We start from the raw sequence: 15,000 nt of genomic DNA, 5'->3' as shown, positions 1-15,000 counted from the left end.
TTCATTTACTTTTTTACATATCAACGTAAGAATTATTATTATCATTATTTTATTGTCTTTGCACAATTTTTGTAACGCTGGAGATTTACTACGGTGTCGGCTGTTCACTACCAGTGAACTAAGGTAACACCCCTTATTTTGTGAGCACCATCCGGAGTATTCGAGCGGTTCCAGGGCCCCGACAATTAATTTTACTACTACCACCTTTTTCAGCGACCACAACTGCTTAATCTCCCAAGTTAACCTGTTGTATCTATCGACTTTTCTTTCTTCCTTATCGCATCCCTTATTGTCAGCGGAGCATGCTATATCTATGATCCAGCATCGTTTGCTTTCTTTCTCAATTAACACTATATCTGGCTTCTTATTATCTATCTAATGGTCGCACTAAATCATAAAATTCCATAGGATTATTATTATTATTATTATTATTATTATTATTATTATTATTATTAGGCTTATTTCTTATTGTGTGTCAGTTATCAAAATATATTTCAATAAAATGTATTTGACGATATCAGACAGAAAATATTTAAAGTTTATATATATATTATTTCAATTTCAGTTCGTTATTGCTTGCTCTCTGGATATCTGAGATTTATTTTCTTTCTTTTACTAATTCGAGCCAAGGAACTCTCCTTCTGGTAACAGTGATTTACTTATTATTCGACTTCACACAAATGCTTTTCTATAATCCTGTCTGGTGATGTTCGTTTACTGTAATTGCTGTCACATGGCAAGAAATTAGCATTTATTACGATGTATTTTAGAATAAACTAGGTTTTAAAATGTCAGAATTAGAAACTTCATCTATTCTTTTTTTTATATATCTGAAATTTTATGTAATTTATTTTTGAATATGTGAAAACAATAAAATAGGAACAATAGGTGTCATGATGATGATAATGATGATGATGAAAACGAGGAAGAAAAAATAGAAAGAGAAGGTGCAGAAGAAATAGAAAGAAGGTGGTGTTGATGATGGTGATAATCATCAGCATCACCATCCTCCTCATCTTAATCATGATGAAATTAATTGTACGCACTTCAGACAATTGTGATGAAACCATGGTAATTGAAATATTAACTACAAAAGTGCCGCAGAAACAATGAAGATAGAATTTCGACCATCCGACTGAGTTATTGGAGAAATATAAACGGTAGTCAGTCACTTCCATTAATTTCCGAAAGGTAATGGTGAGTTTAATAAAACTAGTAAATATTTAACAATTTCTGGTGAATATGCGCTTTTCACTTGACTAGCTAAGGTAGATCTTTGCTTCAATTACAATTCCATTCACATGGAATTGTACAAGGATGTTTTATAGAACTATAGGAATATTGAATCGTGCTTAATTCTTGTCAGGTACTTTATTTCATCGACGACACCAGAAAGATAAAAGCCAAACTTGACCTCGACGAGATTTGAATACAGAACATAACGAATCGGAACTAAACACCGCAAGGTATTTTCTCCGATGGTATTTTGTCAACTCTTACTCCAAAATTATATATTATATATATATATATATGTGTTAAAAAATAAAATTTAGAGGAGAGAATAATATTTTCGTGTATATGTATGTAAATGTTATTTTCCCTTTTTTCTTCTGTGAAGATGAAAACTATAGAAAAACGAATGCCAGCACGTATTTAAGTCGTATAAGAATAAATAATGTTTCCAAGAAGCAGTCATACAAAGATGATGAAAATATAACGAAAGTTAATAGTACAAGAGTATTCCAATTTAATGAAAACAAGATTCAGAGAAAGCAGAAAAACTGGTTTCTATCGGGGATAGGTAGCATCTAAGATTGGAGGCTTATCAATTTTCAGGTGAAGTTTATCTTCTTTCATCTAGAGCATGTCCCAATATCTATATATATATATATATGTGTGTGTGTGTGTGTGTGTGTGTGTGTGTGTGTGTGTGTGTGTGTGTGTGTACATATGTACACAGACATGCAGGTAATAAATAGACACCTTTAATTTTCAAAATTTCTGATTTAAGCGTCTTATTATGTTTCCAGCGGTGTAGAATTTACAATGTAATTATTCTTTTTCATTTCAGGTGCCATTATATTAAACATTTGTGAAGAGTAACCATGTCACGCACAAAAAATTCAGCAGAACTTTCAGATTTTCAAAGAGGTCGTATTGTTGGGCAATTTGGAGCTGGTCTTAGCCAGCGAAAAATTGCCAAAAATCTTCAAATCCCTATTGCTACTGTTAATAGAATTATAGTGCAATTCAAAAGCCAAGGAAAAGAATCAACAGATTCTCGTCCAGGCCGACCTGAGCCCTCGTAAAGGAAGCTTCGCTGTTTGAAGAGAATTGTGGAAAACGAACCCCGTTCGAAGGCTTCTGACATTGCAAAACAGCTAGAAGTTAGTCCAAGAACGTGTGTTACATATCTGCATAAGCTTGGGTATTGTGGACGAGCAGCTAGAAGAAAACCTCTCCTTCAACCAATTAATATCAAATAAAAGATTTCAAAAATTAAAGGTGTCTATTTACCTCCTGCATGTCTGTGTATATGACGTTGTTTTAGTTATTTAGTCAGGCAAACCTCTGCCAATTCTACTTACACTAGTCATAGTAGTAAATAGATAAAAATTTAAAGAACAAACCATCTTTTTAATATATTATGACAATTATAGTACCAAATCTCGGGTATCAACCTTCTTTATAAGGTTTGTCACTGTAGAAGCAACACTTTAATACCGAGCTGAAATGCCGTTCTTCACTGGATAATTTTTGTACGCCGCCATAATTTTGTACAGTAAAATTCATCTCTTTTATGTTAGCGATGTCAGAATATCAATTTACCTAACTAATTCAACAATCGTTCTATCGCTCTACATTTTGAACCTAAGAAGCCGACCTTCATAAACTGTTTGAGCAATGTTGAATGTAGGTTGGAAAATTCTAACAGACTGAACCGAAATTGTCTCCAGCTCACGAGATCATTTCCCAATGATCTCGTGAGCTGGAGAGTTTTAGTTCAAGAAAGGATTTTGCATTTGGCATCAGATAATGCTTCGATTGAATTCGAGTTCCACACATCTTCCTGGGGAAAATATAATCTGAAGATAAAATTAATAATACGAATATTACTTGTATGATAATTTCGTTCTAAACAGTAATTTTCTAAACAGTAATTACTAAACAGTAATTTTCATTTTAGAGCTCAACGAGTTCCCACTGCACTGGTGATGATCTACCCACTGCATTCATTATTTAAGTGCATCGAAAACTATTAAAGCTATACTAAAAAAAAAATACATCTTAGTAAACCAATGAGTTGTAACTTTGATATGCCACATCTTAAGTAAGTAACCTAGTCTCAATTTATCTGAATTTGCCTCTGCTTTTTACACCTCATTCCCAAAACAATAGACAAAAGATGTATAATATAAACATAGTTTCATTGAGAATTGTAGACCGAGAAAGGTTAGCTGAGATCACAATTAAAACGTAGCAAGAGTATGTGGCAAACAATCGTGTGTTCAAACATTTGATCTGCCCTGAACATGTGCATGTGGTATTCAGTATTGATAAAAAGGTAAGCCATTGTGTAAATGCAGAGGACAAGAAGCAATCTGAGTTGGAGAAAGTGAAGTTTTATCATGAATAAATTAAACTAAATCATGCAGAGAAAGCCATCAACGAGTATTCGAACATTTTAGAATGAATGTGCGGATAGTTACTGAAAAACTAAGACATGTAATTATAAATGTTTAATGACTAAATGTCACAAACGGCTGTAATATTAATCGATTACTGGCTATTACAAAAATTACCAAACAGAAATGGAATCATAGGAAAAGACAGGCAGATGCAATGCTAAGAGTGGTGCATCAAATATAACGAGGAAGGAAAAAAACAATCTGCCACAGATCATCTCGATTAAGCGCTTATGCAGGAGAATACATGCATACATGCATACATACTTGCATGTACACATACATGCTCACACAACACATATATGTGCATATATATATATATATATATATATATATATATATATATATATATATATATATATATATATATATATATATATGCATGTATGTGTGTGTTTGCATAGATAGATAGATAGATAGATATAACAGCGACGACTCTAGTCATAGACAGGACATAGCAGCAAGGATTTATGTGAAAAACTTAGTGTTATTACACAAACTTAGACGGCTTAAAGGAATGGTTTTGGGGAAAAAAGCTGGAAGTTGAAGAATATCTATAAAAAATATCTATAAACCAGGACCCGGTTTACCACAGCAGGATTATTGCAACGATAAAATGGGCCACGAGTAAAAGGCGAAAACCGGCAAATAAATAAATATAAACCTGAAAAAATAGCGATGCCTAGCTTTTGAAATTTGTGAATAGAAATTAGGAAAGATGTAAATCTCTTTGAAAGTGCGGCAGTTGATATGCATATGTGTGAAAACAAAACGTGTGTCTTTGTGTGTTTCTATGTATACTTGAGCGTATATGTTAGATGATGATGACGACGACGACGACGATGATGAAGCTGATGATGATGTTTTCTCTCGTATGGTTTGAGTCGAATCACATCCAAAAAATAATACTGTTTTAAGTCTATCAACTTCGAAAGAAAAATAATGCAGAACATCTTTCGTTACCGCAGTGAAAGTTTTTCTTTGTATTAATTGTGTGTGTGTATGAAAGAGAGAGAGAGAGAGAGAGAGAGAGAGAGAGAGAGAGAGAGAGAGAGAGAGAGAGAGAGAGAATCTCTGTGTGCAGGAGAAGGGTGCGATAAGAGAGAAAAGGAGAAGGAGTAAAGGACTGAGAAGGTGGAAGAAAGAGAGAGAGAGAGATTATCACCAAGACGCACATCACAGATTTTAAAATCCTGGTGCAAAGGAAGACCATTACTATTTCAGTTTTACCAATGAGACTGATTTTAATAGTTGTTTGTAAATGTCAACGAGGAGTTGTAGATTTAAACAGCCACGAAACAGAAATGATGATGATGATGATGATGATGATGACGGTGACGACGGCGACAGCGACGGTGATGATAATGACTGGAAGATGTCATGAAACAAATTACTTTTGTTGTGTGAAATAATCAGGAATAGCAAACAGTCATTTATTGACATTTTCTAAGTTTAACATCGACGAAAGTTGCTTGCGAAACATCAGCCCCCACCACCACCACCACCACCACCACCACCACCACCACACTACATGCATAAGTATATACACGCGCACAATATATACATCCTTAAGAGAATATGCATATCTGCAATGTATATATGCTGTATTTATGCGTGTGTGTGTGTGTGTGTGTGTGTGTGTGTAGTTAAATAAGTCTTAATATACTTAGGTAAGGGTTGGTTTTTAATGAATATTTTATGTATGTGTGTATTTACAAAATTACATGGGCCTATATTTTGTTACTCAACGATATAAAATATCTATCTTGCATATTACATTCTTTGTTGTAAACTATTATCATCACATTTGTGGCTAACGTTATCACATGTGTAATAATATTGCTATGATAGGTGGTATGGTTTATTTGATGTGTATTTTTACACCATATTTCATGTATGTCTATTTTCCGTTCACCTATTTAGTTGTTCGCTTACATTATCATTGCATACGCCTATCTTTCCAATATTTCATGTGCATTTATTTATATCCTTAATTAGAACAGAGGTTGTAATGCCATTCACAACTCGCAGCTACAAAAACAAAATTAAGACTGATACACTCACTCATGTCCTTTATGACGCCTTAATGTTATATGGAAATCTCTGTGTTTTAAATTGAATTTAGTGTGCAATATGTTAGTAAATGATTTGTGAATTTCAATCTGTGAATTCATTCAACTCAACCAATAATTATGTATGTATATATATATATATATATATATATATATATATATATATATATATTCATTGTATAATCGAACGAAGAGGATCAAACTCATTAGTTCGTGTAAATTTATGTATCTAAACTGAACATTTGGTCGTTATTTCTGCATCGTGCAATAGATATGCAGTACATCGCAGCAGAGCGTGAAATTCAATTAGCGTCCCAATCCCATATGTGCGTGTGGATGCGGGTGTATAGTTACAAGTACTAGATTCAGTATATATGAGATCTGAATATATATATATATATATTCAGATGTCAGGCATATCATAATCTTCGAGAGCATATCACATATTCTGTATGAATGTTTGGACTTATGAAGATATTTAACTAAATATGAGATTCTGATTTGTTGATATTCACAGGGATCGTATGTTTGGTAGAGATATGTATGAAAGTGATTCCATGCGTTATGGCATTCAGGAATTTATCAGCCGATCTTTGAATAGTAAATTTTCTTTTAGATTCATGTAAATGATGAGTTAATAACTGAGCTTCCACGCGCTCGGCTAGCTTCTTCGCGTGCATCTTGTCGCTGACCAGGTATAATAACTAGAATAACAATGTAAGCAACGATGGTGGAGATGAAATAAATCCAGAACAGAAATCGATCAATAACACATGCTATCCGCTGCCATTCTGCCACTACAATCTTCCGTGATAATAATGCCTGATACACAGCACACGGCCATTTTTCGTCATTTTGTTTGCATTCAAAATCGATGTTTTTTTCGTTTTCTGTTTTGACTGAGATCTGGCGCGGAAAATGGTTATTGTTTTCGCATTCGGGAGACTTGTCAGAGACTTCCGGTTGGGGTGGAGCATTTTCTGGAATTATTTCTTCCTCCCTTAGCCACGTACCTTCGTCTTCGTTTTGGAGCTCTAGTGGTTCTGTGGTATCAATATCGCTTTTCGTATAACGTCGATGACGTACACGTCCAACGTCATAGAGAGAACGAGGGTGTTTTTCTCTTTGAGCAGCAATTGAACCGATAGTACCATTTTGTTTCTTATCTTTTCCGTGTTTTGTGCACGTATAAAGACCTTCTTTTTCTTCGGTCTGCAATAAATAAATAAGTAAATAAACATACAATTAGTATTAGTATTTTTAAGCACGATAAAACCTTAAAGTACTCAAGTACTTTAAAGTAGCAAAGAAAAGAAATATACTGTTAATAAGCAGGATACAAAAAAAAACGAGAGAGAGGAAGAGAGAAAGAGAGGGAGAGAGAGAGAGAGAGGAAGAGAGAAAGAGAGGGAGAGAGAGAGAGAGGGAGGGAGAGACCAACAGACAAACAAGAAGAATGGTAGATACAAAGAGGTAGATATAAAAAATAAGGCAGACATAGAAAGTTAACAAGTGTTAGAAAAGTAAGTGGTTATTTGACACCTAAACAATCTCATACGATAAATTAAATCTGATAAGGTAATAAGTTAAATTTGATAATAAATGAAATCTTATAAGAATCTTTCTTGAAACCCCCATTACATTCTCCGTTTCATAGCATAGACTGTCACTTCGAATAAAGTGTAAAATGAACAGAAAATGTGCTATTTGTCGAGCATGAATAATCAGTAATTGTAAAATAAATAAGGGAATGGCCATGGGAAATAAAGAAATAATTTCTAGATTCTATACCCAGAATATAACTTCATATTTCTTTGTGCTATCTCTAGAGCACATACAAATATAACTTAGCAAACCCGGTCTTGAGGAATTTCACTTCACCAAAACAATATCAGAAACGGTAAAGATGAATTTTCACGTTATCTTCAATACTGTTAAAATTTCTGTTGCAAATTACTTTTAAAATATTTCCTGTATATCGTACAAAAGACCCCAGCATTTAGGCAACTAAAATTTCTAAATTTTTTTTAATTAAAAAAAAATCAATATGTAAAGGAAGTCATACATGTAAACACGTGTGCGAACAAATCTGTAAAGATGAAGGAAAAAGAAATCAGACTTAAGCTATTTACGTGGCTCTATTTAGCTTGTATTGTGGAGACAGTGTGGTTCCTAATGGTCTTCGTCAAAAAGGCTTAGAAAGTAGTAAAACTTTATTTGTAGAGTCTTCAGAGGTATTTGTGTAGACAGCTGCATGATCATTGTCTCGGCCGATAGTTACTTTAGAAACATAATTAGACTAACCGTGTGAGTTTTGGGTCAGAAAAATTTGCAGATTAGATTTTTAATCCAGAGTCTGTCATTAGACTTTCTATCTTAACACTTGCTTCACTTTGAGCAATTTTTATCCTTCCAGTTATCGGTGATATAAAGGTTGTCTATACATCTATCTTAGTCCCGACCTGTAAATTCTTCATTCAATATGTCTAATTTAAAGATAAGGGACCCACTTGTATACCTTGTTCTCTAATTATTTAAACACGATTCAGTTTCCGCTACAACACAACACAATCTAAAGTGCATCCACTGCATGAGAATTCTTCGTTTCACATAGGTGTAGCCCTGTGTGAACCAGTCACTACAAGTTTTTCGCCGAGAAGCCTCATATTCATTTTCTCAAATCCAGTGAATGAAGTCAGGATGTCAGTACAAAATTAGCAATTGACAGAAACACAAACTGAGAATATATCGCTATTGCCAATGATCGTCTGCTTCAGTTCTTCATCAACAATGACTTTTATTGAGCGGCTGAAAATATGAGAAACGGGTCGAATGTTTCAACCAATACAAATTACATCCACCATGTTCTTCATCGAAGCATCAATACATTCGGATCAAGTTTACCACCTGCAAGCTGAAGAGGCACTAAAATACTGCTTTGCTATAAATCAGATAAATACAAACGTCTTTGACTATGGTGCATCGTGGACATGCAAGAGCTGAAGAAAAGTGACCGAGAAACCAAGAATGAACTTCAGAAGAGAGAGAGAGAGAGAGAGAGAGAGAGAGAGAGAGAGAGAGAGAGAGAGAGAGAGAGAGAGAGAGAGAGAGAGAAAGAGACTAGGGTGTGATTTGAGGGAAATTTAGATTATACTTCAAGCATATAGAAAAACTATGTCGGCTCCCATGTTTTTTACTCTCTTATCTGATAGAAACAGCAGATTAGTACAGATTAGATACATTAATAAGTTTACTTCGGCTCAAATACTTGGCTCTGGCTGTTGATGCGCTTCAATGTGTGTATTGTGCTTCGGTCACTGAGTCAATCTCAAGTGCGTTGGAGTGCGAGCATGCAGCCGCATAACGAATACTCCACTCATTCACCGGAATGAAGCAATGGCGGAAGATATGAGGTGCAAGCATTCTCTCATCTCTTATAAAACAGAGGAAGGTGATCTAATGCTGGATGGGAAGGATGCATTGACCAACTTTGAACGCTTGATATATTGACTAAATAGCCTCCCTATAACAAGTATTCCCGATTTAAAGAGGTATCTACTTGGGGAAACCTCTGGCTAAAATCTGCAGGTTGTCTCCTACAGTTGAAGAGTACAAAGTAGAGTATAATACCAAAGTACCGTGTTGTGATATACAACGTCTGATCGAGCGATTCAAATATGGCAACAGCAAGATATTACCTAGCATAGCAAAGTTTCCATCTGCACCACAGACCATTGCCAAGTTAGACATTTGTCAGTTTAAAGCCTACGGCACAAACTAAAGTTTTTATGTAGAAAACACAACTGACATAGCACAGTCTTTGTTTATGGTGAAAGAACTGAAGAAATAACGCGGACAGTAATGACGAAAATGACAGGATAGAGATGAATATTAGTAAAATCATATTCCTCAACTTGGACCGAGTAAATCTTGTGTTTAGAACTTATAATTTAGCCTGAAATCTAATGATTGCTTTCTTGCTTTATAAGCTTATATTTATAAAGTAAGATATTCAATATGTATTTGTCATGAAATAAGCAGCTACCAGAAATGTGAACAAAATAGGTTTTTGATTTACCTTTGTTGATTTCGATAATACTGAGTACAATGTAGATGTCTTTATTGGAATCATTGATCCCCAAATCTTAGGATTAGCACACTCGATTAAATTTCTAGCTTGAGTAGAAACCGAGATAACACAAAATATGTATTTCATAGTAGCCAGTTTGAAGATTAAAATAGTAGCGCCTATACCAGTGTCCGTGCACACGCTTACATTGCTTTTCTAATACTTGATGTTCTGATGATTCTAAAACTCTACAAGGTTGCTAATTTGCAAAAATTTGGAAGGAATTTATATTTATTAGTAGAGTGAAACTAAATTCTTTGAGAAAGAAGCTCTGTTTTGTTGAGGGCAACTTCTATGTGGGAGAAATGCAAAGAATAAATAACAGAAAAGTATACATGCATGTAAGTAGAATAATAACTATTTTCATGCACTTGTTAAGAAGAGTTTTACACTTACAAGTGTGATAACTTTAGCGAGGTGTTCTATGTCATGTTTCATTTTTAGGGGACTAGAGGCAAACTCCAAAATCAGTTTCCTAAGCCATTTTGGGGCTCGTCTAGTTTTCATTCCTCGATTATACAGATTAATGACCATGACTGCCATTATAACTGATACGGAGGTCATAGTCATGACAAGACACAGATATATACCTGCAAGGATCAAAGAAACAGGAGTTAATCTAAAGATCATCAAATATATACCTGCAAGAATCAAAGAAACATGAGTTAATCTAAAGATCATCAAATATATACCTGCAAGAATCAAAGAAACATGAGTTAATCTAAAGATCATCAAATATATACCTGCAAGGATCAAAGAAACAGGAGTTAATCTAAAGATCATCAAATATATACCTGCAAGAATCAAAGAAACAGGAGTTAATCTAAAGATCATCAAATATATACCTGCAAGAATCAAAGAAACAGGAGTTAATCTAAAGATCATCAAATATATACCTGCAAGAATCAAAGAAACAGGAGTTAATCTAAAGATCATCAAATATATACCTGCAAGAATCAAAGAAACAGGAGTTAATCTAAAGATCATCAAATATATACCTGCAAGAATCAAAGAAACAGGAGTTAATCTAAAGATCATCAAATATATACCTGCAAGAATCAAAGAAACAGGAGTTAATCTAAAGATCATCAAATATATACCTGCAAGAATCAAAGAAACATGAGTTAATCTAAAGATCATCAAATATATACCTGCAAGAATCAAAGAAACATGAGTTAATCTAAAGATCATCAAATATATACCTGCAAGAATCAAAGAAACGGGAGTTAATCTAAAGATCATCAAATATATACCTGCAAGAATCAAAGAAACGGGAGTTAATCTAAAGATCATCAAATATATACCTGCAAGAATCAAAGAAACAGGAGTTAATCTAAAGATCATCAAATATATACCTGCAAGAATCAAAGAAACAGGAGTTAATCTAAAGATCATCAAATATATACCTGCAAGAATCAAAGAAACAGGACTTAATCTAAAGATCATCAAATATATACCTGCAAGAATCAAAGAAACGGGAGTTAATCTAAAGATCATCAAATATATACCTGCAAGAATCAAAGAAACATGAGTTAATCTAAAGATCATCAAATATATACCTGCAAGAATCAAAGAAACAGGAGTTAATCTAAAGATCATCAAATATATACCTGCAAGAATCAAAGAAACGGGAGTTAATCTAAAGATCATCAAATATATACCTGCAAGAATCAAAGAAACGGGAGTTAATCTAAAGATCATCAAATATATACCTGCAAGAATCAAAGAAACAGGAGTTAATCTAAAGATCATCAAATATATACCTGCAAGAATCAAAGAAACGGGAGTTAATCTAAAGATCATCAAATATATACCTGCAAGAATCAAAGAAACGGGAGTTAATCTAAAGATCATCAAATATATACCTGCAAGAATCAAAGAAACATGAGTTAATTTAAAGATCATCAAATATATACCTGCAAGAATCAAAGAAACAGGAGTTAATCTAAAGATCATCAAATATATACCTGCAAGTATCAAAGAAACAGGAGTTAATCTAAAGATCATCAAATATATACCTGCAAGAATCAAAGAAACAGGAGTTAATCTAAAGATCATCAAATATATACCTGCAAGAATCAAAGAAACAGGAGTTAATCTAAAGATCATCAAGTATATACCTGCAAGAATCAAAGAAACAGGAGTTAATCTAAAGATCATCAAATATATACCTGCAAGAATCAAAGAAACAGGAGTTAATCTAAAGATCATCAAATATATACCTGCAAGAATCAAAGAAACAGGAGTTAATCTAAAGATCATCAAATATATACCTGCAAGAATCAAAGAAACAGGAGTTAATCTAAAGATCATCAAATATATACCTGCAAGAATCAAAGAAACAGGAGTTAATCTAAAGATCATCAAATATATACCTGCAAGAATCAAAGAAACAGGAGTTAATCTAAAGATCATCAAATATATACCTGCAAGAATCAAAGAAACAGGAGTTAATCTAAAGATCATCAAATATATACCTGCAAGAATCAAAGAAACAGGAGTTAATCTAAAGATCATCAAATATATACCTGCAAGAATCAAAGAAACATGAGTTAATCTAAAGATCATCAAATATATACCTGCAAGAATCAAAGAAACAGGAGTTAATCTAAAGATCATCAAATATATACCTGCAAGAATCAAAGAAACAGGAGTTAATCTAAAGATCATCAAATATATACCTGCAAGAATCAAAGAAACAGGATTTAATCTAAAGATCATCAAATATATACCTGCAAGAATCAAAGAAACAGGAGTTAATCTAAAGATCATCAAATATATACCTGCAAGAATCAAAGAAACAGGAGTTAATCTAAAGATCATCAAATATATACCTGCAAGAATCAAAGAAACAGGAGTTAATCTAAAGATCATAAAATATATACCTGCAAGAATCAAAGAAACAGGAGTTAATCTAAAGATCATCAAATATATACCTGCAAGAATCAAAGAAACAGGAGTTAATCTAAAGATCATCAAATATATACCTGCAAGAATCAAAGAAACATGAGTTAATCTAAAGATCATCAAATATATACCTGCAAGAATCAAAGAAACAGGAGTTAATCTAAAGATCATCAAATATATACCTGCAAGAATCAAAGAAACATGAGTTAATCTAAAGATCATCAAATATATACCTGCAAGAATCAAAGAAACAGGAGTTAATCTAAAGATCATCAAATATATACCTGCAAGAATCAAAGAAACAGGAGTTAATCTAAAGATCATCAAATATATACCTGCAAGAATCAAAGAAACATGAGTTAATCTAAAGATCATCAAATATATACCTGCAAGAATCAAAGAAACATGAGTTAATCTAAAGATCATCAAATATATACCTGCAAGAATCAAAGAAACAGGAGTTAATCTAAAGATCATCAAATATATACCTGCAAGAATCAAAGAAACAGGAGTTAATCTAAAGATCATCAAATATATACCTGCAAGAATCAAAGAAACATGAGTTAATCTAAAGATCATCAAATATATACCTGCAAGAATCAAAGAAACATGAGTTAATCTAAAGATCATCAAATATATACCTGCAAGAATCAAAGAAACGGGAGTTAATCTAAAGATCATCAAATATATACCTGCAAGAATCAAAGAAACGGGAGTTAATCTAAAGATCATCAAATATATACCTGCAAGAATCAAAGAAACAGGAGTTAATCTAAAGATCATCAAATATATACCTGCAAGAATCAAAGAAACAGGAGTTAATCTAAAGATCATCAAATATATACCTGCAAGAATCAAAGAAACAGGAGTTAATCTAAAGATCATCAAATATATACCTGCAAGAATCAAAGAAACGGGAGCTAATCTAAAGATCATCAAATAGACATCCAGATTCATCTTTTTCTATTTTTTCTCAATATGTTTGTTTTCTGAATTACTGAAGAACTAACAAAATATTTCATGCTGTAGCTTTTTTGGAATGATAAACAGTAAGATGTATAATGCTTTGATATCTTTTATTATCTTATTGGTGCCAGTCTTTTGACTGCAGCTGTGATTGGGACACAGTCTTCCAGAAATTAAACAATCCGATACTAATTTTATTGACTTTTATTTATTGATAATCTTTTGGCAACACATATATACACATCACATATATACGTACATATATATATATATATATATATATATATATATATATATATATATATATATATATATATATATATATATATATATATATATATATATATATATATATATATATATATATATATATATATATATATATATATACTATATATATATATATATATATATATATATATATACTATATATATATATATATATATATATATATATATATATATATATATACTAAAACACGTGAAACCGAAAATGATGCCGTCTGTAGTTTTTTCACTCTTATTATCTTTTATACATCCAACCACGTGCTTTCTCATACCAACTTTCTCACCCATATATATATATATATATATATATATATATATATATATATATATATATATATATATATATATATATATATATATATACAAGTAGCTACTTAACCCGCTTTGTGATCGTAAGTGCACCAAACCACATGTGTGCGTATGCTTACATTTTCGCGGAAGCTTGTATGAGCGAGTGTGCACGCACCATGTAACTTGCGCGAGGGCGTTTATACACCCATATCTATTAACAGATATTTTTTCTCGCTGTATTGCGTGTTCGTTACTTATTTGTATCTGGGATTTTGATATTCTATATAAACGAAGATATTTCCTTCGTTTTGCTGCTTTTCTATCTACGAAATGAAACGTTTCATCGTGGAGCTGTTATTTTAACGAGTTGTATTTATTTGCCACCCGATGAGACACAGCTGCACCACCGAATGCTCCTGAACCGGTTAAGTGTCCCACCCGTGAGGAATCGTTGCTAGACGTGTCGAAACAATTGCCGTGATTGATTTTTAAAAGTTCTCGTATATTCCATCTTCTATCCTACATTTACTATATATATATATATATATATATATGTATACGACAGGCTTCTTTCAGTTTCTGTCTATCAAATCCACTCACAAGGTTTTAGTCGGCCCGAGGCTATAGTAGCAGACAACCACGTGGTTGGGAAGCAAGCTTC

At 32.9% G+C, this 15,000-nt stretch overlaps 1 protein-coding gene across 5 annotated transcripts in view; it reads right to left on the bottom strand.

The window, feature by feature from the left end:
* The window catches only part of LOC106869327 (neuronal acetylcholine receptor subunit alpha-10), a 78,997-nt gene that overhangs the window by 4,266 nt on the left and 59,731 nt on the right, over window positions 1-15,000 (bottom strand). For 3 of the 5 annotated variants that reach the window (XM_089364513.1, XM_089364516.1, XM_014915030.3), the window contains 2 exons: window positions 10,284-10,477; window positions 2,151-6,970 (listed from right to left, as the gene is read on the bottom strand). In XM_089364513.1, the coding sequence (XP_089220639.1) occupies window positions 6,377-6,970; window positions 10,284-10,477 (788 nt within the window). In that variant the 3' untranslated portion in view covers window positions 2,151-6,376. Of the gene's footprint in view, window positions 1-2,150; window positions 6,971-10,283; window positions 10,478-15,000 lie in introns of those variants that run through there. The other 2 variants (XM_089364515.1, XM_089364514.1) reach the window with 1 other exon arrangement.

Source organism: Octopus bimaculoides, chromosome 16, assembly GCF_046866305.1.
Source record: "Octopus bimaculoides isolate indiv1 chromosome 16, ASM4686630v1, whole genome shotgun sequence".
Taxonomy (NCBI): Eukaryota; Metazoa; Mollusca; class Cephalopoda; order Octopoda; family Octopodidae; genus Octopus; species Octopus bimaculoides.
The sequence above is the reverse complement of the archived record's forward strand: the minus strand, read 5'-3'. Positions and strand labels throughout refer to the sequence as shown.